Source organism: Aspergillus terreus, genomic scaffold (assembly GCF_000149615.1).
Source record: "Aspergillus terreus NIH2624 scaffold_14 genomic scaffold, whole genome shotgun sequence".
Lineage (NCBI taxonomy): Eukaryota > Fungi > Ascomycota > Eurotiomycetes > Eurotiales > Aspergillaceae > Aspergillus > Aspergillus terreus.
Genome location: NT_165937.1, coordinates 1323174 through 1348836, shown reverse-complemented (window position 1 = coordinate 1348836; position 25663 = coordinate 1323174). Strand labels below are relative to the sequence as shown.

Here is a 25663-nt window from a genome sequence, read left to right as displayed (position 1 = left end):
ACTTGGAGAAATCAGAGCTGTGGTTAATGCTCAGCAGCTGCCGGGTCCACTCCTCTGATTGAACGCGTATACAGGTCTCCATAGTATACATAGAACTGCAGAGTGATTCTCTAACCCTAAAACTGCTATCATCAAACTGTCTCACTTCACACAATATGTCTGATGCTGTTGTGCATGTCATCATTGTGGGAGGCGGCCTCCCCAGTCTTGCTGGTGCGGTGAAGCTAGTGGCATCTGGGAGGTGGGAACTTGTCTTCCAGGCTCGCGACCAAGCTTTTGAAACGGTGTATTTTTTTCCCCAGCACTCTGAACACCCACTCAGTGGTATTCGGATACGCCGAGTGCGGAGCTTCACTCATTATTATTGGTGCTGATCAGGTAGAAATCACTGTTCGGCGCAAGAGACTACGGAGTACCTAGTAGACTTCCGCTTATTCAGCACGTACGAAAAGGGGAAAAGGGCCGTTTGTCTGTCTAAATTTGGGCAAACGCAAGCTGCTTGCTGCCTTATCAAACGCTTCAAGAACTCAGCGGGCCTGAGTACTCCGCCACGGGCACGTCAACGTCATGAGGAACTGCACCCGAAGAAATACCGGTGTCTCCGTACATGTAGACAGGCGTACGTGCACTTTTCCCGTATAGTCCTTCGCCGACATTCTATTCGAGGTAGTGGCTGATGATAGAGAATATGCAGAAGGGAAATATACATACATACCTGTAGGCTTCGGTTGTTTGGATACTGAGTTTCTGCTTTGTTGGTTAAGCGCCGGTAAAGCTGAATCCATCTAATAGACAGACTACAACATGCCAATGGAAAATGCTGGCATCTCGGTCGTTTTCGTGTTCGCTCATATACAGCAGTGTGAGACAGTATCGCCACGATGGACGACGGCGACTTTCATTTCTAGGCCTGGCCCAGCTGCTGCTTCGCCTCATCTGACATTCCATGTGTAGTCTGCTGGAGGCCATGGATATGGCCGAGACGCCGATCCCCTCCTTGGTACTTGCCCTTGTGTCTGGAAGACGCAGAAGTGGACCATTCCTTGCTGCCTTAATACCTTATTCTCGTTGGGGACAAATGGGGCCAGGGGCAGGCTGCGATTTCTCTTCCATAAAGGACTGGGTTATCGCGTAGATGCTCTCGCCAAAATATTGAAGGCCAACTACTAGGGTCAGAATCAACGTAGGAGGCGAAATCAACCGTATATCCATCTAGATAACGACCATTAGCATCCCCGGTGTGTTGAAAAGGCTGAAAGACCTTTTGTTTCCCTTATAATTTATCAGTGTCTACGTTATACTGAAGTAAACCAGGATAGTGTTCCGTCAAGACATTAACGCTCACTAGTATATACCTGCATTCCCCATCCAGTCAGCGGCTAATTCTCAAAAGAAAGGAGAAGAAGAACAAAAGGGGGGATGGTGAGGAGAGCGAAGCAAGAGACTGAACCATAGCGCAGGAATGTCCACTCAATTATGTGCGCAAGTTATACCCTAAGACCGAGACTGTCGACTTGTGATCTTGACAAATCTATCCCAATCTCATAGAGAAACTCTCCAATCATCTAGATTATAAGTGGTAATTTACGTTTTGAATAATATATAGATCTTTCGCTACTCCGTAGGTCCTTCGTACAAGATTATAATCACAGCCCAATGTAAACAACGAACCGAGAAGTGGCTAAGAGAGCAAAGACACGCGTGGCATGAATCGGCTACGTGTGATAAGAGGGAGAGGAGATCAGATTTAATGATACTGAAGTCTGAGCAGGATCAATGATACGATGTAGGATGGGAATATGGAAAATGAACAACCGTGGAGCGAGCACTACAGTATCAAGAGAGATGACGCTTAAACATAGAGAGGGAGAAGACAAAGCGTGGATTGATGACAGTGAAGCTGCCTATAAAAGGATCTAGGTAGGGCATATGATGATAGGTATCAACTGCTTTAAGTATTCTATAGTCTGTTGGGTGCTGTAGTTGTCTGATTCAAGATAGCTCTCCCCTTTCAGTGACTAGGGCCGAAGGGTTTTTTATTCCTAATCACCTGAAATGTGGTTTCGATTCACTCAGAATTCACGCTATCTGTAATCTTAGGGGGATAGCTCTCGATATGGCTCTTTTTTCTCACCCTTCCACCCATACGTCAAGAGGCTGATTTCTACCAAGTGGGTTATTTGGAGCCATATATTCTCATCGTAAGGGTAAGGCACACTCAGATACTTGTCAGTCCAAGGTACGCACACACGCCTATTGATCCAAGGGCCTGACAAGAGCTTTTTCTCCAATGATTTGACTATGCGTCTAACTGTAAGAAAGGATGATCATTTCTATTACCTCAAATACTGCACCACAACGACGCGTCTCAAATACAGAGACAGGGAAAAAGAGGCTTGGGCACAACTGGCCCGTACTCTTTTGTCGAGGAGCGTTCTAGACGCACCGTATGAAGAACAGAAGCCGTGAGAAGGTCCCGAATCTTATTATAGCTCGACTCGACCCACCAAATCCGAATAGTCGGTGAGCACAAAGCACCATGGGCTTTCATGATGGCACTATGGTTCTTGTCCACGTACGATGAAACCTAGTTCCTCAGGAGTCTCCGAGATGGCTACTATTCTGCAGCATCCCAGGAATTGCAGAGCGTATGCCACCCGAAACGGAGTCCGTCCCAAAGTTTTTTTTGGCCCTGATGGCTTTGAGTGAGAAGGAAGCTCGCATTCTATTTACCTATGGAGCAAGTATTCCGGTTCCGTCTTGCTAAAACAGGACAGATCAGATCGCCCATGGCTATTGACCAGCAACCACGCAACTGATACGGGTGACAGCTCGGACGAAGAAGAGGTCGGGAGAAGGTTATGAAGGCACATTGATTAACAGATGAAGAGTGTGACTGAGGTACACAAGATTGAGAAGCAAGACGGGGTTTATTGTGGTGCTGTCGCGAAACCACTGGAAATAAACAGAGATCTGGGATGTTCATTGTTTTGTGGGCATGATGATCGGTACTTGATCCTTGTCCTTTAACTCTTAATGTAGAAGGGTAGTGAGTGATTGCTAGATAGGCAATGTTGGTAATACCAAGGGTGGCTATAGAGCATAAGGAACTCTACTCGCTTCTGGAAATAAAAATGGAGTCTTTTCTTCCCGTAAGAGTTATCCCAGCGGACCCAGCTAGTGTATAGGCTGGCTGAATCTGGATGACCACAAGATATTATAGTAGAGTAAACCAGGAGAGTATACACATACACTGCCTAGTGTCATTCGAGGACAGGTTCCAATTTGGTGTCGCATCATACCTGATCTTAATCGGAGAAGGTAGATTGCGAGAGTGTTGAGAACACATGGCAGCAGTGCTTACCGAAGTACCAGGCTTTATCTTGTTAGTAGACACGGTGGAAACCTGAGCAATGTCCCCCCTCCTGCATGTCTACTGACTGGCATGCATAAATTTGGAAAGCCTGGAGGTAGCGTGATAGCAATACTATACCCACCGCATGGCCATCCTGGTGCCCCGGAATCTACCAGATTGTAGACAGATCATTCAGACGTAACAAGATTGATTCATAGGAAACATTTTTTTCTAAATTATCGACACTGCTCCCAGGACAAATCCGACAAATGGCCCACCGCTGGTCGGGTAAACCAACATCCCAAACATTCACGCCCTTCGGTTATTCTCCACGAAACAGAACGGACGGCGCCTTGAGGTTCGGTACCGATATGGTATTCATCGCTAGTAGCAAGCACCTTCGTTTAAACGCTCTCAAGGACCTGCTCCTTGAATTCCCGCTCAACCTTGTGGCCCTTGTCATCGGTGGTAGACTCGCCGTGAAGGTTCAGGAGAGCGCCGAGGTCGAACTTGGGGGACTTCAGGAGCTTGACCTTGCGGATGTGGACCTATACGCACATTTAGTAAATCGTCCGTATGTGAAGCGAATGGCCAAAGTGTGGTGACTGACGTTCTGGAGAGGGTAGATGCCCTGGGTGGCCTTCTCGATCTCACGGCCAATGACCTCGGGGATCAGCTTGGTGGTGAGCTGAGCAAGAGAGCAGCTGGCGGCCTCCCGCTGCATGATCTCGGTCATCTTCTTGCGGATAGCGCGAATCTGGGAAGAGCGGGCATAGGTCGTCTTCTTGATCTGGTTGGGGCGTCTCTTGGTGAAAGCAATGGCGAAAAGACGGAGAAGGTAGTCGTCGGTCGTCTTGACGGTGACGTTGGCCTCAATGAGGGACTGCCACTTGCGCACCAGGGAGCGCAGCTTGTCGGTGGTGAAGTCCAGGCCGTGGAAGTTGGTCAAGCAGTTCTTTCCCTGGATTTCATCGACGCGGAGCTTGACCTTGCGGAAGGCGTGGTCCTCGTCGTTCTGGAGGTCGGCAAGAGAGACTTCGAAGATACGTCCCTTCAGGGAGTCGTTCGCGTTCTTGAGACCGCTGGTACGGTTGACGAGGGTCTTTCCGACACTTTTGTTTGGCAAGTTGGTCAGTCGTCTGAGCGGAACGTAGAGACAAACTCTGGATATGGGATAGGAACTGAAGGCAACGAGCGCTAGACATACTCTCTGATCTGGAAGGTAGAGGGAGCCTGGAATTTCTTAGCGACATAGCAAATTATTGAAGCACGAGCCTTACCTTCACAGAGTACTCATCCTTCCGCGAGAAGGGGTCAACGGTTCTCTTCTTGATACCCTTCTTGCCCTTCGACAAGCGCTTGTTCCTATCAAGCCGTTAGAATTGATGATCTCCAACCTTTCGAAAAAAACAGAAATAATGGCAACCATACTTTCCAACGGCCATTGCTGCGACTCGAGTCTATCTTGAGGCTATCGAAGACAGACAGTTTTCACACACCACGGGGTCCGGTGGAGGGAGTCGATGCGATTTCGCTTGCTGGGTCGACGGAACGAGAGTCGAAAACAAAATCCCACAGAAAAGTCCGCTAAGCGAGCCGCCGGCCCTATCCTTAGATTACATAATATAACTCCCCCCACAAACTCGGGCACCTTACGCATGATTGGCCATAGTCTAAAATCACATGATCTTTCCTTTCTGAACTACTGTAATTCAATCGTACATTGCTTGATGGCGGCAAGGAAAGATCCAGGCCATGGAATTTTTGGGTAGATACATGTTCAAAGTCTTAAGTATTGCCAAACTTACTCATATTAAGTGCATGCAGAAGGCATAATCATTCATCCTTTCCCTAACACCTCTACCCAGTTCTTTGCATAGGACCTGGACAGTTATGGTCAATGCGCGTGGATCCAACAAGTGACCTTTTGAGAGATTCGTATAGTGCAGAGACGGGGATGAATTCCCTATATCTCACTACCTGGAATTTCCATATCCAGTGCATACCCACTTTAGATACATTTCACCATAGACCGCGCATAAAATTGCCTCATAATTCTTGAGATGTTTGTCCGCTGATTTATCTGCCTTGGTATTGAAGGCGGTAGGTGCATGTAGTACCTACAGAGTACGGTTCTGCCACGGATGATGTAATACTCGTTCTTATGAAATCCCAGTTGGCGTACTCGGCGACCTTGGAAGGAGCAGGCACAGGGAGAATTTATTGATCGATCGGCGCCATCATTCACGACTATTATCACAACACTCAATCTCGAAAAAATATATTGGTAGCGGATTCACTCCCCTGAGTGAGAGCAAGTCTGACGATATCCTAGCAGGTACTTCAGAATAGCCCAGGAAGTACGGAGTAGTCCTTCGGACCGCAAGTTACCACACACCTCGACACATCATGGTAGGTTGTTCCGCACGTCTGTTTGAAAGGTCTCCATTGTTTCTAATACATCTCGTTTGATACAGGGAAAACGGAAGAAGTCGAGCAGAACTCCGCAACAGCCAAAAAAGGTATTGGCTTTCGAACCCGTCCTTTGAGCAGGCTCTAACACGAGCTCAGAAAGAACCTCTCCCCACGACATTCGCGTGTCTATTTTGTAACCACGAAAACTCTGTCGTGGTAAAGCTAGATAAAAAGCTGGGATTAGGAAACCTGTCTTGTAAGGTCTGTGGACAGAGATTCCAGACAGGCATCAATTGTAAGTCGCAAAAGCTACTCAACCCGACTATCACTGACGTGCCGCAGACCTCTCAGCTGCCGTTGATGTATACTCGGATTGGGTTGACGCATGTGACGCCGTCGCTAAGGATACAGCAAACAAATACGAAGAGAATGACGTCCGCGGTGCGCGCTCAACCGGGTATCCAGAAGACACGGGAGTAGATGTTGCGGAACATGGAGATGATTATGACGGATACTGATATGACCACATGGTCCTAGAGAGAAGCGACCTTTCCCGTCTGCAAAACATAATGTGTCATGGCGTTGGGACAACAGTTATCTGGCTATAACTGGCATCTATCTACACAGAATAGTAGGCACGCATTAATATGTCCTGTTTCGCGATGCATTCTCCGATTGGAGCTTTTCCCTTGTTTATGCTAGGGCAACGTGAATGGTTCCCAATGCCTAGGATTTTGCGTCAAATGGAATAGATTATAATGTATAGTACCGGTCCCCGAAATCTCCCAGGCCTGGGATAATATACCTGAAGTCCATAGTTAGTATAGATGATCATGCACGAAATACGACACCCTGTAGACTGCTTACTTCTTCTCATCCAGGCCCTGGTCGATGAACGCCGTCACAATTCGCAGTTTCGGGAAACGTTTGGCGAAATCCGCAACTCCTGATGGACTAGCGATAAGGTTGAGGAACAGAATTCGGTCCTCCGGTACGCCCTTCTGTTTCAAAACCTCTACCGCAAGTGTAGCAGAGCCGCCTGTATGATGTTAGGCGTGTCTATCCCTTACATTGCCGCGCTGCTGACCTACCTGTCGCAAACATGGGGTCGAGCAGAAGAACCCAGCGGTTAGCAATGTCACCAGGAAGCTTCTCGTAAAATAGTTTCGGCTTGCATGTTTCCTCATCTCTTTGTATGAGAATTTTTCCAATTCGAACGGACCGGCAGCAGTCTCTCAAGCCTTGTTCCATCGCCTCTCCCGCCCTCATAATAGAAACGCCACATATTTTCCCTTCGAATTTCACGCCGAGATAGGTTCGTCCAACAGGAGTAGTGACCGGCTGTTCCACCACAGGGAGGTGATTGAGGCCTTCTTCAACTAGGAGGCGAATGATCCGGTTCGAATAAAAGATGAAATCGGCGCGCCCAGTTCGCTTGTCTCGGATCATGCTGGAATGGGGGGTCAGCCCAAGATTCAACACCCCCCCGCCCGAGCTTGTCTTACGTCAGAAGAGCAATTAATTGGGGAGTCTGCGGCAAAACGTGAACGTTCTCGTAAGGTAGCGCTTTCGATACTGTTGCAGTAGGCTTCTCCCCATCGGGACGGTAGAATGGCCCAACTCCCTGGGCCGGACAGGGCAGGCTTTCTCCTGGTTCGGCAGCCATGACAAGGAGCGACTGAGAAGTGTTCGGTGGTCAATAAGCGGAAGGCCCCAAATATAGAGAGCTGCGATCTGTGGTACCTGGTAGTAGAGTCAATCAATCTTGTATGAGCAGTGAGAGGTGCAAAAGGCGGGGAATCATATGCGCCCAGGCTCAAGAGTGTTGACCATTTTTGATCTGGGGCCCGCAGAGCTAGTTCCAACAAGGGTTAGGACGAGCTGAACTGCCCGAAAGGGGTAACAACTCTCTTCCTACTCGTATTACATAACCTAACCGCCCACCCCCACCTTAAGCTTGCAGATAGGTGCTCCGTAAGTAATATGGAGACCTGCTTCCGCATCCGCCGCGCCGGCAGTACCTAGGTAGGCGAACCCATTCAATCCTCTTTCGACTGTTTCCGGACTCGTCGCCACTACCTACTCTGTACGGACAAGCAACACAAGTCGCGCACAGCATTGTCCATATTGAAACACTTCTGTTACTCATTGTCTCAATTCGAGGACCTGTGACATGCTCTTGGCCCCAACAAGCACTTGTTCCATCGGACCGTCTACCTGAGGATAAGATACTCGAATACTTCACATGAACGCATGCTGCAATCAAACCTGTTCATGGATTTACTATGCTTGCAACCTGGGCTCAACACGACTAGTCATACCTTGGACGACAACGAACACTGATACAGACCTATGTAATCGGCACCTCCACTTGTCTATCCACCTGTCGCAACTTCTCTCCCCGTCAAAGGAGTCAGTCCCCATTGCGCCTTCGCAACGCCACGATGCGCGAGCGAACCAAGAAGCTTGTCACTTATGGTAAAGCGGCTTCTAATAAGTCACAAAAGGGGACGGGCAGGGCCACCGGATCCACCACAGCAGCAGACGCCAGCTCGGCTCTCGAAAGCAGTCGTACAACCGGGGCTCTTCCTTCATCCCATACCCTTCGACGACCACAGCGTGCTCCCGAGGCTCGCGGGTCTGGCAGTCTTTCAGTAAGTCATGCCGCTACGAAAGACTGGCCCGAGCTTCAGGAAGATACCCTGGAAGATCCCACGCATTCTCGCATAAAGCGCAGAAAAATTACTACGTTTGCGCAAAGCAGACAAACACGGGCTGGCGACGCTTACTCCGACAAACGCCTTGGCTTGTCACCTAACGAGGATACGGGTCATTCGTCTGTTAAGTCGTTCCCAAATGGCGCGAAAGCTAGTGGCAAGCGCGAGACACGAGACACATCCAAACTCAGTCAAGGACAACATAGCAGATCATCAGAATCGAAGCCCGATCTAGCAAGCTCAGCATCTTCAGCCCGTGCATCTCACAGTCGAAAGCTTTCGCGTACTTTGACTAAAGATTCCCCTCCGCCTCCGGCTGCCGTCCCTGAGGAGAGTTCTGGTATTTCACCGGGAAGGCATCAATGCCAGAACGTGACTCCCACGCGGCGACGATTAGTTGATCACCTCGCCGTGAATGAAGACTCGCCAAGTGGAGAATTGTCGGGTTTGATGGGAAGGCGCACTGGAAATGACGATGTTCAGCTGCAAAGAGCTTCCCCCTCTAGTTCGCAGCAGCCGTCTGACGATCCCGATTCACGACTCAGAGCGCGTCTCTACCGAAATGGGTCCCCCGACCTGGATAATGCTCAAGAATCGACTTCCCAACCACTGCCTAATCTGCGGGGATCTAAAGTGACTTACGCGCGGCAGCGATCCTTTTTGGATGAAATGTCTTTGTTGGAAGAGGATGGTTTATCCCATACATCGCCGCACGGCAAGAAGTCATCTTTCATGATTGCACCTACCCCGGCAATCCCATCATACCCTCACAACGATGAGGTGAATGACAACAGACCGGTTCGCAGTATCCATGAACTGCGGCAATCTGGGGATAACGCTCGCTTTCGGGAAGCAGTTGAATTGATATTTGAGGATATTGAAGATTCCGATAATTCGACCCCTGAGAGATGTTCGGCATTTATACAGTTGTGCGAAAAACTCCTTGATCGGCGATGCGTGTCCCATTTTTCGGAGTATGGGTTCGACGAACGGCTTGTGAAATCCATGCGGAAGGATATCGACATACAGTCCGCGTCTCTTGCCCTGTGCGCCTATCGGATGGCCTGCGATGGAGGCTCCTTTTCCTATGCTCTTTCGGGCCCGTTTTGGTCACGGCTTCTGGACCTTGCGCCCGCATTGCTTGATGTGGAGGTAGAACTGCTCTCCTTATTGAAACAGCGCTCTCTCGGTCTCTCGAGAACGACGCATGCATCCGCGAAGAAAATATTACCCAACCTGACCTCCGCCGCTTCTGGGGACTCGGCGTTGTCTGATCAAGTGACCCCCCAGTCTCTGACACTTTCCAGCATCCATCATGTTTTGCAAAGGGTTCGGGAGAAGGGAAGCACGGTTGAGCCGTTATCTGCGTCGCTGTTACATAAGCTACTGCAGTTGCTGCCACTCGAGGATCCCGATGAGGCCTGTTCTCTATCCCCACATCGTTCTCAGAGATCCGTTCTGGTGTTATCAATTTTGGAAACCTATACGATCGTGTCAGGACCATTGGATACGGAACAGTGCGCGTCATTCTACCCGCTTGGTCAACTCCATACCTTGCTTAATGCAAAGCGAAACGACCCGGACTACGAGATCTTGATCCTCTATGTTCGACTGATTCTGAATTTGACCAATAAGGATCTATCGCTGTGTGACATATTTACGACTCCCCAGATTCTTTCTGGGCTTGTCCATATCATTACAGCCGGCTTTTCTGAGGAGCCAGAAGGTCCTATCGACAAAGAAAGCAGCTCACTCAACACAGTGATATTGGCGCTGGGAGCGCTGATTAACTTGGCAGAGAAGAATGACGGGTTCAGAGCCATGTTTCTCATTCCGTCACCCGGTTCAACACCTTTCCTCCAAAGCCTCATTCAGCGGTTCTCCACCAATATTGGCCACGTCGATCAGGTAAGATGAAAATGGTATTGTGTCCGCACCTAGACACTAATATAGGGTTTAGGCACATTCAGTCCCTGAAATGCACCATAATGTCGCTCTTGGATATCTAGCGATTCTTCTGGTTACAATATGCTTAAACTCGGATGCCTTCCGTCTCGCGAAGGACGTTGTTGGCAAGAAGGGAATTTCGCTGATGCTCTCGACATCCCAAGAATTTTTACAATACTACCAGCGGGTAGAACAGGACTCGTACCCTCTCGAGGGAAGAGATGAGAAAGAATCCCAATTCACGGGGAGATTAGAACACATAATATCGGAAGTACGCCAACACGCTGGGAGTGTTTAAAACGGAAGTACATAATGAAGATTTGGATGGTGGTTTCTCCCCAGCCTTTTATTGTATTTATGTTCCTACTTATGTAACTGATGACACTGTACGATTACCGACTGCTGCTGCGATAACCCATACAAAAGCGCCGACGCATTCTCTTCTAGTATCCATCTCCTTTTCATACATACATAGGATGTTTGATCCGACAGTTGGTATCTAACTTGATCACGTGTGTATTAGTCAATAACCATTTGTCTGTGACATAATGTACCACATGTTTGCCCCGTTTGCATGTATTTACTGGGCCGGCGGCAGTTACCTAGGTAAGTACTACAAACGTTTGCCACCTCGAAGAGAGTCCACCCATCATTGAAACACCTTTCGGGGAGGGCAATTGATCTCCGATTCAAGCGAACGATACCTCCTGATGACTCTCCTCCTCTAACAGCCATCTCCATGATCCCTATGCTGATTGCTTGTTGCGATTCTGCACTCAACTGTTAGACCCGGCTCGGTTCAATCTGACGCGTTCCGATCCCTAGCGTTCCCCCAGAAGGTATTCTGACACGCTGCCTTGAGAAGCTACGAAATGCCTGCCGCACCGAAGCAGCGGAAGATAGCTATTGTTGGCAGCCGATCAGTGGGTATGGTATCCCCTACGAGAGCCTTCCTCTGCCTTGATGATCTTATTTGGCCAAACACTTACACATGAGTTCTTTAGGTAAATCTTCTCTGACCGTCCGATTTGTTGAGCATCATTTCGTAGAGAGCTACTATCCCACCATTGAAAACACTTTCAGCCAAATCATCAAGTACAATGGTCAAGACTTTGCGACGGAAATCGTCGATACTGCTGGTCAAGTAAGGTCAATGATGGTGGGGATCGCACCCACGCAAGCTAATGCTCCCTTAGGATGAGTACAGCATTTTAAACTCTAAACACTTCATTGGAATTCATGGATATGTTGTCGTCTACTCGGTGGCCTCCCGCCAGTCGTTCGACATGGTCAGGGTGATCCGGGACAAGATATTGAACCATCTGGTGGGTATTCGCACAACTCGCCATGTTGGTCAGTTGCTGATTGATCCTTTAGGGAGCTGATTATGTGCCCCTTGTGGTTGTTGGAAACAAAAGTGATCTCAAGCCCGAACAGCGCCAGGTATCCTCAGAGGAAGGCCGTCAATTAGGCGAGGAATTCCAGTGCGCATTCACCGAAGCCAGTGCTCGCCTTGGCTACAACGTCGACCGAGCGTTCCAATTAATGATAGGGGAGATTGAGAAGTCCCAGAACCCGTCGCAACCAGCAGGAGGCAACAAGTGTGTTGTAATGTGATGTGTATGCTGCCTGGGCGAGACTGGGAGGGCAGTCCCGGTAATGGCGCTGAGAATGGAGGGACGGCTGCTATTGCCTTGTAATAGTTCTCCGGTGGCATTCTTGTTTCTCTTGCTCTGTTTTGTTTTAAAGGCAGTTTGCTTGTCGATTTCTTCCATTTTATTCAGCTGTTACGACCCTCGACTAATCTATCTGTTTAGTATGTCTGTTAGAATAGAGCGAGGTCCGCTCCTTCTGCCATTCCTTTCTAGAAGAGAGCTTTCGGCGACAAAGTAGTGGTTGTACTTCCGTATTATTTCTTTGTCGGGAAGCAGATAAGATAGTACTCACAAGCCCCTCATAGCTTATTGCCACGCATGGCTTATGCCCTAAGATTCTAAAAGCCACCGCCCAGTTTTTTTTACCCCTCATCTTTTACAACGACCCTCCCCCGCCGCGCCTCCTTGGTTCTCTAATTGTTTGGATTCGCAGAGTCTAGCTAAGCCAACTACCACATCCCAGTCGCCCGCGTACTCTCGTTCAAGATGCTCGATCTCGCCGACTTTATCAGCGACCGTGGTGGAAATCCGAACAAGATCAAGGAGAGCCAGCGGAAGCGGTTTGCCCCGGAAGAAGTGGTGGACGAAGTCATTGCGCTGTACGAAGCAGCCCGTCGAGGTATGTCGTCTGCAATGAAGATTCCCTTGCGGAGCAGCTTGCTAAGTACAGGGCCACTGGGTAGCGCGGTATGAGGTGACGCAAATCGGCAGTCAGCTCAACGCCGTTCAGAAGGAAATCGGACAGAAGAAGAAGGTCAGTTGAGATGCATTCATATAGCTGTCTTTAACTCTGTTCCTCCTACCATTGCTTTCTGTTCGCGGTGTACTAACGTATGTATATGCAGAACAAGGAAGACGCGACCGAATTAATCGAGAAGAAGGCGGCATTGGAGAAATCCAAAAAAGAGGCCGACGAGCTTGCACTTCAGAAGGAGGCTGAGAGAGACAGCAAGGTCCGAGGAATTGGAAATTATGTCCATGAATCAGTCCCCGTCAGCAACACTGAAGTGAGTGCCTCCAGCCCATTGAATACACGGGTCAGGCATCGGGGATCTGAAAGTGACTAATGCGTCGCTGCAGGACGACAATGTTATTGTGAAAACATGGGCCCCGGAAGCGACCACCGTTGAGAAGCGCGATTGCCTATCCCACCACGAGGTTTTGACTAGACTCGATGGCTATGACCCTGCACGTGGTGTCAAGATCGTCGGCCATCGCGGTTACTGCTTGACGGGCTATGGTCTCTTCTTGAACCTTGCCCTGGTCAACTATGGATTGGAATTCCTTTTCAAGAAGGGCTACACGCCGAATCAGCCCCCTCAGTTCATGTTGAAGGAGATGATGGCCAAGACGGCACAACTCGAGCAATTCGACGAGGAGCTGTACAAGGTCACGGAAAGCGACGACAAGTCGACGGACAAGTATCTCATTGCCACCTCCGAACAGCCTCTGTCGGCTTTGCACGATTCCGAGTGGCTCCAGGACAAGGACCTGCCGATCAAGTAGGAGTTCTCTGCTCGTTCGTTCTCGGGCGTATCGCTAAACTTAATACAGGTACGCCGGATATAGTACGTGCTACAGAAAGGAGGCTGGTGCGCACGGTAAGGATGCTTGGGGTATCTTCCGTGTCCACCAGTTCGAAAAGGTACCGAAGCCATGACGGATCTATGTCGATATTCCCGGCCCCTTGCTCACTAGAATGCAGATCGAACAATTCGTCATCACGAACCCCGAAAAGTCATGGGAAGCTTTCGAAGAGATGATGGCGACTTCGGAGGAGTTCTACCAGTCTCTCGGCCTGCCCTACCAGATTGTGGCCATTGTTTCCGGCGCTCTGAACAATGCAGCATCCAAGAAATATGATCTCGAGGCCTGGTTCCCGTTCCAGGGAGAGTACAAGGAACTGGTCTCGTGCTCCAACTGCACGGACTACCAAGCCCGAGCATTGGAGATCCGCTATGGAATCAAGAAGCAAACCGACGCCAAGAAGACCTATGTCCATGCGCTCAATGCCACCCTGTGTGCCACGGAGCGGACACTCTGCTGCATTCTGGAAAACTACCAGACCGAGGAGGTAAGTGATTTCTCTCTGCGAATGGCTCAGCGATCGTACTGATACAGTGTTATAGGGCTTCATTGTGCCCGAACCTCTCCGCAAGTACATCCCCGGATCGCCTGAATTCCTTCCCTTCACCAAGGAACTCCCCAAAGACAGCACCTCGCAGAAGCCCAAGGGCAAGCAAGCCAAGGCTGCTGCTGGTGCGCAGGAGGCGACCAAGAAGATGGAGAACCTCCAAGTTTAAGTGGCCTGGGGGATGTCAATTCCATGGACTAGATGTATTGCGTGATGATTTAGAGTAGTAGTAAATGTCTGTTATACCAACCACAAGTATACCCGTGTGCTCCACTGAACATCGTATGATACTTATACTTCTTATTATGTACTCTGGACCAGGTGCGTGTGCATAAGGCGTCCCAAAGGATCAAGGACCTTATGGGTTTTTGGGCCCCGCCGGAGCCCCTCCAAAACGGCCGATGAGTCAATTTCACCGGAAGAGAAGCTTTGTTGCAGTCCGGTCCCGGAGCACTTTTTTAAATAACGTGCTTGACCAACCTTCTTCTTCCCTATACATTTTCTTTCCCTTCCCTCCCTTTTGCTCCCGCACCGTCTTCACAATTGTCCGTCAAGATGACTTCAATTCCCAGGGACATTCACTCGCAACAAGATTTCAACTTTTCGGCGTCGCCATCGGCATCGTTTCAGTCGCCCCCGTCTAGCCATGGAGGCTCGACATTCGCGAATCGGGTCATTCCTCTGCCCAATGCGAAGCATTTGAAGCCCTTTGCCACCGAGGATATCAAGGTGCTGCTGCTTGAGAATGTCAACCAGACCGGCCGCGATATCCTCACCAAGCAGGGCTACCAAGTCGAGTTTCTCAAATCCTCCCTCCCGGAAGATCAGCTTATTGAGAAGATCCGGTGAGTCCCCGCTTATTAGTCTCGTCTCACCCCCCTCGATGCTCGTTGTTCTGGAGCTAAACTGTTTGCGCTCCTTCATCTAGTGACGTCCACGTCATCGGTATCCGTTCCAAGACAAAGCTCACGGCTCGTGTGTTGAAGGAAGCCAGAAACCTCATCGTCGTGGGCTGCTTCTGTATCGGTACCAACCAGGTCGACCTCCAGTATGCGGCGGAGCACGGTATCGCCGTGTTCAACTCCCCGTTCAGCAACTCCCGCAGTGTCGCCGAGCTCGTGATCGCTGAGATCATCTCCCTTGCCCGTCAACTCGGTGATCGTTCGAATGAAATGCACAACGGTACCTGGAACAAGGTTAGCAACGGATGCTGGGAGATCCGTGGCAAGACACTAGGTATGTCGCGCCCTCGCCTAGGGTGAATGAATGGTCGTCCTAATTGGTGTCACAGGAATCATTGGATACGGTCATATCGGCGCTCAGCTCTCGGTCTTGGCTGAGGCTATGGGAATGTCTGTCCTGTTCTACGATGTCGTTAACTTGATGGCTTTGGGTACTGCGCGCCAAGTAGCGACGTTGGAAGATCTACTGTCCCAGTCTGATTTCATCACATGCCACGTTCCAGAGCTCCCGGAGACTAAGAACATGATTGGCAGAGCTCAGTTTGAGCAGATGAAGGACGGAAGCTATCTGATCAATGCCAGCCGAGGAAGCGTAGTGGACATCCCAGCATTGATCGAGGCGATGCGCTCCGGCAAGGTTGCGGGTGCTGCGTTGGACGTATACCCCAACGAACCCGCCGGCAATGGCGACTATTTCAATGATGACCTCAACAGCTGGGGAGCCGCTCTCCGGGGCCTGAAGAACATAATCCTTACCCCCCACATCGGAGGTAGCACCGAGGAAGCGCAGCGTGCTATCGGTGTTGAGGTCGCAGAGGCCTTGGTGAGATATGTCAATGAAGGCACAACTCTGGGAGCGGTGAACCTTCCGGAAGTCGCTCTGCGTTCGTTGACCATGGACGAGCCCGACCATGCTCGCGTAAGTCCAGCCATTCAGTGTCAAGTATATGCGCAATGTGTGACTGACTCCTGGAAATAGGTGATTTATATCCATCAGAACATCCCTGGTGTTTTGCGGAAAGGTAATTTTCGTCGAAGAATATGTGGTGACCGCTCTTACTAACTTGATTGTAGTCAACGAAATTCTTGGAGATCACAACGTTGACAAGCAGATGACTGATAGCAGAGGCGATGTACGTTATGAACTTCTATGTCACAGTTCTTATCGTTACTAACACTCTCTAGGTGGCCTACCTGATGGCTGATATCAGCAACGTCGATAACTCAACCATTAAGGATCTGTATGAGAGACTGGAGAGTCTTTCGTGTAAGTATACTCCATACACTTCCTTTGGCAATTGCATAGAGAACTAATAAAATGTACAGCCCGCATTATGACGCGTATATTGTACTAAACTTATGCATTTTCAACTGCATATGTATTGAGAAGCCTGAGATGACACTCAGATGGATTGACTAAGAACCCTCAACGGCGCATGTCCACCATTCATGAAAGGCAAGACAGGGGAAAAGCTTTGGTGTTTGATATCTACATTTTAGACTGTATTGGATTGGGTATATGATGATCAATTTCGCAGGCGCCCACCTACTTGTTTGGTTGCTAGTAGGGGAGTCATATGTTGGCTCTTGGGCTTGTTCTATATTTATGACACTGTTTGTGCTACACTTCGTTCAACACCCTCGATTTTGGCTATTTGTTATTGCAAGTTCTTTTTCATGATTAAAAACAGACCAATGGCATTGCAACTTGCCTTCTGGAAACAGAAGGCAGCTCAGCTGTGTCTATTATAGCCTTACGCGATAGCCACCGATGGTCCTCTACCGATCGAGTAATGAAGCTGCTTTCAAGCTCTCTGACACTTGTGGCAGTGTGATCCTACATGTGAAAAGGGCTGAATCCTGGAAATGAGGGTGTGCCGGAAACATATCTGATTATAGTCTGTGGCGTGTATTTCATCGATATGACGGCCTATCACCAGGCCGAGAGCCCTCCCTGGAATATGGGCTTCTGCTACGTCTTCGTGGTGGATTGTCCCTCGCATAATCGCGTCTCCCAGATCGATCGCTGCCAATGTTTGAGGCCCGACCTTCACTGTCACGGCCGCGATCGCCAGAATAGTTCGGGTGGTATGAGTCTATAGCGCCTTCTGGACGTGGGCCCGAGCGGCTCTGGTAGGGTCTATCGCGTCCGGACCGGCCATGGCCTGCAGCCCACGGCTGATGACTAGGTACGGGCGGTTTGGGTGGAAGGCCGCCGTCCTTTGCCCAGGGCGCGGGTGCTCTGTTCGAGTCCTCAGGGCCTGGTCTGGCGCGTGACGTATATGGCTCGTTGCTCCGACTGTCCGAGCGTCGGAATGAGTTCCCTTGATTCCCATGGGCATTGGGTCTCGCCATGCGCGCCGCGGCGGCGCCGGGGATTCGACTGTTTCTGTTATCTCCTCCTCTTGGGCCCGAATTTGTCGTCCAACCTCCATTTGCGCCCATGCCGACGGAACCACCTGCGGGTGCTGGCGGCATGACAGCCCTTTGGCCGTGGAACTTTCGTCGGTCGAGCTCGTGCGAGTCTTCGAAATGAGGGATTTCGCCCGGGCGCGCAGGGAGCGGTGGAGTGGTAAAATAGGGGTGTTTCAATGCATCAATGGCATTTATCCTTTTCCGCCAGTCGAGTTTTAGAAGCTCACTAAGAAGTGAGATGGCGACCGGGCTCAGTCTGAGGGCGTGTTAGAATCGATCTCTGTCTTGCGAGCAGTGTCTGTTGTTAAGGGATACACAGGGATGGAGGGTAGATATACTCTTTGAAAGCCTCGGGCAAATTTCCTGGTTTGTTTCCAAAGTTCTTGACGCCTTCGCAGCCTGGTAGAGAGCTCCATCCAGGCATGTTCTCCTCTGACGGTGTGCCTACAAGGCTGAAAATGAGTTGTGCTTGATTAAGGTCACTTCTCCCGGCGAGAATGGGCTTTCCCTTGAACATCTCTCCGAATACGCATCTGAAAGTGTCAGCAACCTCCAAGGTCCAGAGACAGGATCGAGTTCATTACCCTACGCCCCACATATCGATGGCCGTCGTATAACGTCGTAGTTGGAGGAGAAGCTCCGGGGGTCGGTACCAGCGTGTCACGACTAGTGTTGTGTAATCCCTTTTGGCTTCTCCTCCACCCTTCCCTGGTTGCGGCGGGGGTTCATCGTATGGTCGTGCTAATCCAAAATCGGCGATTTGGAGGATTCCCTTGTTGCTAATAAGTAGATTGGCAGCTTCTTTGGTGTCAGCGAGAGATGGAGCTTGTCGTTCTGAGGAGACTAGCCTTTCATATCACGATGCAATATTTGATTCTGTCATGCGTTAGAAAGCGTCTCGCGGTTGGGGAGATATAGTAATACCCCGTGTAAGTATTTCAACCCCTCCAGGAGCTGCAACATATAGCATTTTATCTGAGGTTCGGTGAAGTGCACAGCTGGGTTCTCCAATAGCCCCGAAAGGTCGTGCTCCATGTATGGCGTGACCATATACATGCTGGGTTTCTTTCGCCCTTCGCCTGTTTGCTCGTCAGACCGTCTTTCTCCAACGGCGAAAGAGTCGGGCTACCTTTGCTCCGTTCCACTGCCATCTCTCTTAGTTGCAGGATGTTCGTGTGAGATAGCATTTTCAAGAGTTTGATCTCACGTAAGGCGGTGATTGGAAACTATGATGGAAACAGAATTAGCCACATGTACTGATATCAAAGTCGGAATCACATACCCCGTCCTTCTCGTTATGCATGAGAATCTTCTTCAACGCGACCAGGGAGTTGTCCTTTTTCGATCTTGCCTTGTACACTTCTCTGCGATGACGCGTTAGCATCAAGTCGGCCAACACAACGGGACATGCTTACCCGAAAGTTCCCTCGCCGAGCTTCCCCAAAAACTCGAATTCGCGAATGCTGGTGCACCCCTGGAATCTGGGGGTCCCATTGGCGTCTCTCTCAAGTGATGTGATACCCATTTTGCTCGAATGAACTCTTCGCATGCACGACACGCATAGGATTACGTCTCTTCGAGTGCGCTTGGCCCAAAAATGGGAGAGAAGTAATCGTAGACTGATATCCGATGGTACTGATCACATCGAGCGAAAGGCGTTCATTTGCGACATGGGAACTGAACAGTCGGTAGAGAGTCCGTGGTAGTCTCGAGACACAGCGAAAGTATTGTTATAATTCGGTGTTCGGCGTGGGATGAAGGCTTCTCTTTTTTTCGCGCCCTCCGAAATTGTCGGTGATCTACTCCGGAGTAGAAGCCGTCTGATGCAGATAAAGAATGACGCGCAGTTCTCGCTCGAGCTATGCGGTAACGACGCGCGATCAACGGCACGGGTAGGTGTAAAACGCTAGTAGGTGTATAAGAGGCGGTAGGAGAGGCTGTAGACACGGTCCTGCGAGTCACGCAGTTTAAAAGGCTGCTTCGAGCGGCGACAGCGCGAGGATAACCGCGCAGTAGTGACGCTGCCAGGGACCCGGAAATCGGTCGATCATCACGTGACACATGCGATTGCGGCCGGCCGACTTCCTTCTGTTCCCTGCCGCTCCGGGACCCGACGATGACCCCAACCCTCGAGCTTGTCGAACCCCCGGAGTGTTGAATTCCTTGACGTCTGTCCTCGGAAAACAGACTGCACACAGTACGAGACGGCGACTCGTTTGCGACTCTCGCAGTTCTGCTGACAATCGACATAGAAATGGCCGCCAACCACCCGATCCATATCCACCCAGCCCGGCCTCTTTATCGTTTCACCGCGACGGCTCTCGGTGCCAGCATGTGGTTCTTCGTATGTGTCAATTGATTCAATTTCCCACTTACGATTCCTTTAGGTGGAGCAGGAGCGCTAATTTACCGTCTGTGAATACAGCTGATGTACCGAGCGAAGAAGGATGGCCCGGCTTTGTTGGGTTGGAAGCATCCTTGGGATCACTGAAAGAATCAGAATGTCATTAATTTAGTCGTCGGCACGAGCTTTTCATGCCTTGCATTGTTCAAAATCCGAAGAACTTTTATTCGTCATACCCGCTATGAGACGATCTACACCAGAGACAAATATACCGGAACCCTCCCACAACATGCGTGTTCCATTTCAACAACTATTCCACCTTCTAGAGATTTCCTTGCGTGTGCTGTGAGCCACCCTAGCTGCGGGACAATGGACAGTTGACGGCTCTTACCCAATGCCATATATCCACAGTTCCACGAGATGAACTATGTAGACTCCCATGTCCAATCTATCTGGAAAAGAAAGCGCATATACACATCCTATACATACAAAAAGAGAGATCGGCCGAGGAAGCGGGGGCAAGCGCTGGATTCCTTAAGGGCGCATCTCTTCGAGGAGCACCTTGTATTGACGGCGTTTCTTGCCACGACCAGGCTGCAATCGCGTCTTTATATGCCCCAGAATCCGAGCCAGCCTGGGGAAAATGGTACGCTCTGCAGCCCAAGAGAACAAGAAGCTTCCAATAGCCAGTACAAGTATACACCAGCAGAATCCGGTCGACATGTACGTAAGCTGCATTACCCGTTTGACCGTCTCGGAGGGACTGAACAGCATGTAAACGGCAATCAATAGGTCGATGATGATGACAAGGACGAATGGTTCTGCAGTTGTCAGCTTCTAAACGAGCCGGTGGGGCGTGTCGTTACTCACTGTTCGATCTCATCGGCATCCGGAATGGAGGCCCTACGCTGAGGACCACACTTGCTAAGATGTATTGAAAGCTGGAAGTCAAGAACAACGCGGTGTTCTCAGAATTTTCAATGTTGCTGTTGTCAAGATCTATCTGGGGCGGTAAGAACCTGTAGCGCTGGTCAGCGATTGCTGCTCGATGGCCCCCATGTAGTTCGGACTAGTCGAGCTTACCATGGTTGGGTTTGAACAGCCCTGTAAGCCACAACCTGAACCAGAACATAGAGCAAGATCTGACCAAGCAATGGAGTCAAAACCTTGCGGGACACAAGGTCGGCAGTTGGCCTTTTCCGAGAGAGCACAGGATAAGGCCCTGTCCAGCCCACTACCAGGAGGGTTAGCAACATCATCACAGGGACAGATACATCATGGTGTGATGCATCTCCTTGGGATATTCTACTTACTGAAAATCGCAATTGGAAGAATGAGTACGAGATCAATGAACAAGAACTGGGAGTGGTTAGCGATGGACTCGAGACAACAATGCTATACCTACTTGGAAGTCCCCAAGATTCGATGCTGAAGTGTATAGAAGGCTCACTGTCGAGAATTGGATTGCCGAATAGAGACTCATATACTTGAAACAACAAAAGCTTGTGACTAAGGCAGCTCGGCCCTCCCTATGTCCCAATTAGCGAAATACGTACGTGACTTTTGGATGTCCACAGTACCTGATCAGAGTAGGGACGCAGGAGACGTCAAACTGGCGACTGGTAAATGGAGCAGCCACTGAAGCTTCGGCATCAGATAGAGAGATGCCAACATCTGCAGCTTTCAAGGCACCACAGTCATTTGCACCATCACCGCAGAACCCACAGCAGTAGTCGAGAGACTGAAGTCTCTCCACAAGCTCATGCTTCTCATCTGGCGACATTCGAGCAAATACATTGCCACGTACCAGCATCTGATTATCATAATGTTAGGTCACGTCTACCAAAAGCAAGGTTTCAGAAGACCAAGGATGGATGTTAACTCACTCTTTTGAGGGTGATATCACTCCCAAAGTCTACAATCCACCTGAACACATCTCCGGAAACAGCAAGGGAGTATTTTTGCGCGTCGCATGCAGTGGCAGGTATGGACAGATCAGGACCTTGGGAGGTCACCGCAGGCTGCGCAATGTCAGTTTATTGCCGTTCATAGAGTCTCACATACATACCATCAGGGTCTTTGCGTCAAGCTTCAACGTAGGGTCGTCTATACTTTCCCAGCATAGTGAGGCTTCTGGGTCGAGATGATGCCCTGCATTCAAGTCAGATAGTGTTTCGTAGAGCGGAATCGAGTAGCAAACCTTGCACGAAGTGGGGAACAAAACATTGTTCGTCTTTGCTCAAGAGACCACATTCACGAGCAACGCTCACGGCTGTAAGGATATTGTCCCCCGTACACATGATATTCCGTATCCCTGCCTGTCTCAGTTCAGTTATGGTTCCAGCAGATGTGGACTTGAGCTTGTTTTCAAATATTATGAAGCCAATAAATTCCAAATCACATTCAGCATCTTCACGCGCCATCTTCTGCACTTTCATCCAACTGAGTTTCGACTCATACTTGGTAGCACAGGCGATGACGCGATAGCCTTTGTGAGTGTATTGACTGAGAATGTCGTCAAAATCATGGGGCACTATGGGATGCAAGCATTAGAAATCCAGGAACCTCATTGAGAAAATCTGGAAATGCAACTCACAGCTTTCCGGTCGGCATATATCCTTGACACTCTCAGGTGCGCCTTTCACGAAGACGCTAGCTCCGCCGTCTCCAAATTGCCTTACAACCACACTTGCTCGGCGAAGTTGTGAAACAAATTCAAAGTTGCGCAATATACCGAGCTCGATCGGACTCTGGATTGGCGTCCATGTTAGAATCAGACAACATAGAACCTTGTCATCACGGGGCATGGATTGGAAATGGGGGACCTTACCGACGACCCGTCCTGCCCGTGATCTGGCAGAAAACCACCCTGGTTGGGAGGTCTAGCAACAGACGGCGTGATTGTATCAAAACTTGAGAGTTGCCGTTCGGTTCCATGGCTTCCTCCTTCTTCGTATGACCAGCCAGTAAACTGGAACATTTTCACGTCCAGAGGATCCCCGAGAAGTTCACCATCAATGACTCTGAGGGAATGACACGTTGCCATGGCATAAATCATTTTATTCTGCTTGGAAATGTCGTGAACAGTAGCCGAATCTGACGAAGGGGAAGACCTAAGGGTCAAGTCCGACTGTAGCTCCGATAGGCTGCATATTTGTTAGCAGAGACACAGCTGCTATCGCAGTAGCATTTCATACCTGTGGTTTCGATCAACCGTGCGCACTCCGAGCACGTCTAGTCCGTCCTCCGTGAGTGTTCCCGTCTTATCAAAACAGATCACGTCAAGTTTTCCCCCAACGTTCACCCTATTAATTAGTTTAGCATAAGATCGAGGCTAGGTGAAGGGCAAGACTTTACCTCTGTGGGCTGATGCAGAAGATCTGATGTTTTTTGAGCCGCGAAAGAGCAAAGTTCGTGCCGATTGTCAGGGTAGCAGGCAAAGCCGGTGGTACAACAATCGTGATTAAGTCGAGTGCCCTTACAATAATCAGATGCCATGAAAGCTAATGCATAGAAAGAGAGTTATTGGAGTCAGTCGAGAAAGTCCTAGCATTCATTCAAGGAGGGTGAACTCACGCCGAGCCGAATGAAATTCACGAATGAAGCGATGAATCCTAGAATCGCAATCACTGCCATGACTGATATATAGCGAAATGAATCGCGATAGAACTTAAATCCGGATGGCTTGGGGAAAAGCATTGAGCGGACGAGCGCCCCTTTCGTGGTCAAGAAACCTGTTCTCACAACGATCGCCAGAGCAATCGCTTCATCGTCATCCACATTCTGTGGACGCCGGGCTCTGATTACTTTGGTCCCGCTGAAGAGGAAATGTTTCGCAATATTTGGATGGACGGAGGGAGCACTCAGATTGAGGTATCCTAGTGCATCGTCTGTCAGGGGGCCCTTCGATACCGGAACGGATTCGCCTTTTCGGTATTAGTTACTTCCTGTACCATTTCATGCTAGTAGATACATACCGGTGAGCATGCTCTCGTTCACGATACAGTCCCCAGAAAGTAAAATACAATCACATGGGACCTGGTTGAGGGACGGATCGGAAACCTCGAAGACATCACCGGGCACTAATTCCTGCGACGGAACCGATCGCCCTGATTGAAGAGCATGTCAGCGATTGAAGTACTCGAAGTGTAGTCCAGGGCGAATGACGTACAAAATCCATTTCTTAGCACGCGTATATCGCATTCAAATAAGGAGATCTCCCTGAGACGGCTCATGGTCTACATGGGGTGAGTAGACGATCATTCGTCATGAGGAAATGAAAACTCACAGCCTTTGTTTCAAGGACCGTTGTGCCTATGCTAACCACAGATATGATGAAGATACACGCAGCATAATAATAATACTGGTCCATCGACCAAAGAAGGAGACTGGCAAGTTGGAAGATGTAGAAGGGGTGGAAAGCCTAGCTGCGTGAGAATGCCAATTGCGTGAATATGGAGAGACAATACACTTACCTCGTCCATTAAGAGCTGAAAAATTGATTTCTGTTGGATGTCGATGAGGTTGGTGCCGAATATTTGCTCCCGGCTATCACGGTCATCGGCATCCAGCCCACTTCGCATTACTTTTGCGTTTGTCCACAGAGGATCTTTCCAACCACTTATCAAGCAAAACTTGTCTTCCACAGGGTGATAAAAGAATCGAAGGTACCGGTAATCTATATAACGAAGGAAACTGACAGTGGGGTCATTATCCTCATCGTAAAAGTAGCTCTCGGGATCTGCAAAGACGGTGGAGAGAGGACGTCCATATTGCTGACTTCCAACTTCGTATACATTGAACTGGTTCCACTGGTCCTGCATTGAGTTAGTAAGACACAAGACATCAGAGGGTTGATGCCGTGTATGCGGCGTACCTCAATGGCAACCCATTGACATATGCGGAGAGGTGTGGGTTTCCCTATCAGTCGTACCCGCCATCGAGGAAACCAGCGAAATAGTAGGTACGCGAAGCCCAAGGTCATAACACACAAAGTGAAGTAAATGATCAGGCCTGTAAGTGTCGATGAAAAGCCAGCGATGACGATCGTGAGGTCCTCTGATTCTATGTGGACTTTCTGGTTGAGTCTGCTATCGGCCTTTCGGTCGTGACCATAGGACTCGAGAGATGAGCGTCGCTGAGGAAGCAAAGGCTCTTCAACAGCACTCCGCAGATAAGACGGTCGTCTCGATTTGAAAGATGATCTGACAGACCCGTCTATAGAGCCAGTATCCTGCGCAATCATCGCCTCTTCGTCGAGGTCGCTGCCAGCATCTACAGCATGTTCGTCGGGCCATTCGACGAAATCATCCTCCCCTTGAAAGTAGGTAAAGCTGACGGTGGAATCGTTTCGATTTCTGCGGTGAGAAAACGAGACGACACTAGACGGGATGCTTTCTGATATCGGTCCGTCAAAGACCTAGAGAAGCTTAGACACCACCTCAGACGAAAGACCAGGGTAGGAGAACACGTACCTCATTGCGAGCCATTTCTACATCGGAAACGACGCTAAAGCTACAGAGACATCAGCAAAGCGCAATCTTTCCAACCGTTCTTGAACATGGTTCACAAACCTGCTCCGCATGGAGTCACGGCGATTGCCCGTCCTGGGAACGGGGCCATCGGGTGACCCGTCCTCTATTGGTATCTGTATTGTATGGTCCATTGTAGCTCTTCATGTCCTACAAAACCAGTTGCTTTCTCCGCGAGAGTGATCAGC

General features: G+C 49.7%; 9 protein-coding genes across 9 annotated transcripts; 5 read left to right on the top strand and 4 right to left on the bottom strand.

Annotated features, from left to right (window-relative positions):
- Positions 1-3759: 3759 nt before the first annotated feature.
- Positions 3760-4800, bottom strand: rps1 (40S ribosomal protein eS1; the record flags this gene model as incomplete). Its single annotated transcript, XM_001218105.1, has 5 exons — positions 3760-3903; positions 3966-4467; positions 4563-4588; positions 4636-4720; positions 4787-4800. The coding sequence occupies 5 exons, from the start codon at positions 4798-4800 to the stop codon at positions 3760-3762; spliced, it is 771 nt and encodes a 256-aa protein (XP_001218106.1).
- Positions 4801-5764: 964 nt separating this feature from the next.
- On the top strand, positions 5765-6288 carry ATEG_09483 (transcription elongation factor 1 family protein; the record flags this gene model as incomplete). The annotated part of the gene is made up of 3 exons (XM_001218104.1): positions 5765-5767; positions 5993-6065; positions 6113-6288. 3 exons carry the CDS (start codon positions 5765-5767, stop codon positions 6286-6288), a joined length of 252 nt encoding a protein of 83 aa, XP_001218105.1.
- Positions 6289-6523: 235 nt separating this feature from the next.
- ATEG_09482 (uracil phosphoribosyltransferase) lies at positions 6524-7436 on the bottom strand (the record flags this gene model as incomplete). The annotated part of the gene is made up of 4 exons (XM_001218103.1): positions 6524-6575; positions 6638-6809; positions 6862-7220; positions 7276-7436. The coding sequence occupies 4 exons, from the start codon at positions 7434-7436 to the stop codon at positions 6524-6526; spliced, it is 744 nt and encodes a 247-aa protein (XP_001218104.1).
- A 778-nt stretch (positions 7437-8214) lies between these two features.
- On the top strand, positions 8215-10732 carry ATEG_09481 (WAPL family protein; the record flags this gene model as incomplete). Its single annotated transcript, XM_001218102.1, has 2 exons — positions 8215-10395; positions 10448-10732. The coding sequence occupies 2 exons, from the start codon at positions 8215-8217 to the stop codon at positions 10730-10732; spliced, it is 2466 nt and encodes an 821-aa protein (XP_001218103.1).
- Positions 10733-11306: 574 nt separating this feature from the next.
- Positions 11307-12051, top strand: rhbA (Rheb family small GTPase rhbA; the record flags this gene model as incomplete). Its single annotated transcript, XM_001218101.1, has 4 exons — positions 11307-11361; positions 11439-11578; positions 11631-11759; positions 11812-12051. The coding sequence occupies 4 exons, from the start codon at positions 11307-11309 to the stop codon at positions 12049-12051; spliced, it is 564 nt and encodes a 187-aa protein (XP_001218102.1).
- Positions 12052-12575: 524 nt separating this feature from the next.
- On the top strand, positions 12576-14392 carry ATEG_09479 (serine--tRNA ligase SES1; the record flags this gene model as incomplete). The annotated part of the gene is made up of 7 exons (XM_001218100.1): positions 12576-12708; positions 12773-12843; positions 12935-13096; positions 13170-13591; positions 13644-13734; positions 13795-14163; positions 14219-14392. The coding sequence occupies 7 exons, from the start codon at positions 12576-12578 to the stop codon at positions 14390-14392; spliced, it is 1422 nt and encodes a 473-aa protein (XP_001218101.1).
- Positions 14393-14778: 386 nt separating this feature from the next.
- ATEG_09478 (D-3-phosphoglycerate dehydrogenase) lies at positions 14779-16540 on the top strand (the record flags this gene model as incomplete). The annotated part of the gene is made up of 7 exons (XM_001218099.1): positions 14779-15068; positions 15152-15459; positions 15515-16104; positions 16165-16207; positions 16260-16318; positions 16371-16452; positions 16512-16540. 7 exons carry the CDS (start codon positions 14779-14781, stop codon positions 16538-16540), a joined length of 1401 nt encoding a protein of 466 aa, XP_001218100.1.
- A 559-nt stretch (positions 16541-17099) lies between these two features.
- ATEG_09477 (serine/threonine-protein kinase bur-1) lies at positions 17100-19125 on the bottom strand (the record flags this gene model as incomplete). The annotated part of the gene is made up of 7 exons (XM_001218098.1): positions 17100-17856; positions 17939-18133; positions 18185-18372; positions 18525-18679; positions 18808-18826; positions 18883-18964; positions 19016-19125. 7 exons carry the CDS (start codon positions 19123-19125, stop codon positions 17100-17102), a joined length of 1506 nt encoding a protein of 501 aa, XP_001218099.1.
- Positions 19126-20478: 1353 nt separating this feature from the next.
- ATEG_09476 (putative P-type ATPase) lies at positions 20479-25609 on the bottom strand (the record flags this gene model as incomplete). The annotated part of the gene is made up of 21 exons (XM_001218097.1): positions 20479-20765; positions 20815-20963; positions 21028-21178; positions 21258-21303; positions 21350-21473; positions 21525-21757; positions 21831-21965; positions 22013-22095; positions 22145-22477; positions 22541-22694; positions 22775-23090; positions 23142-23249; positions 23302-23447; positions 23521-23870; positions 23922-24053; positions 24116-24182; positions 24233-24367; positions 24420-24761; positions 24821-25363; positions 25419-25458; positions 25518-25609. The coding sequence occupies 21 exons, from the start codon at positions 25607-25609 to the stop codon at positions 20479-20481; spliced, it is 3966 nt and encodes a 1321-aa protein (XP_001218098.1).
- Between the last annotated feature and the right edge of the window lie 54 nt (positions 25610-25663).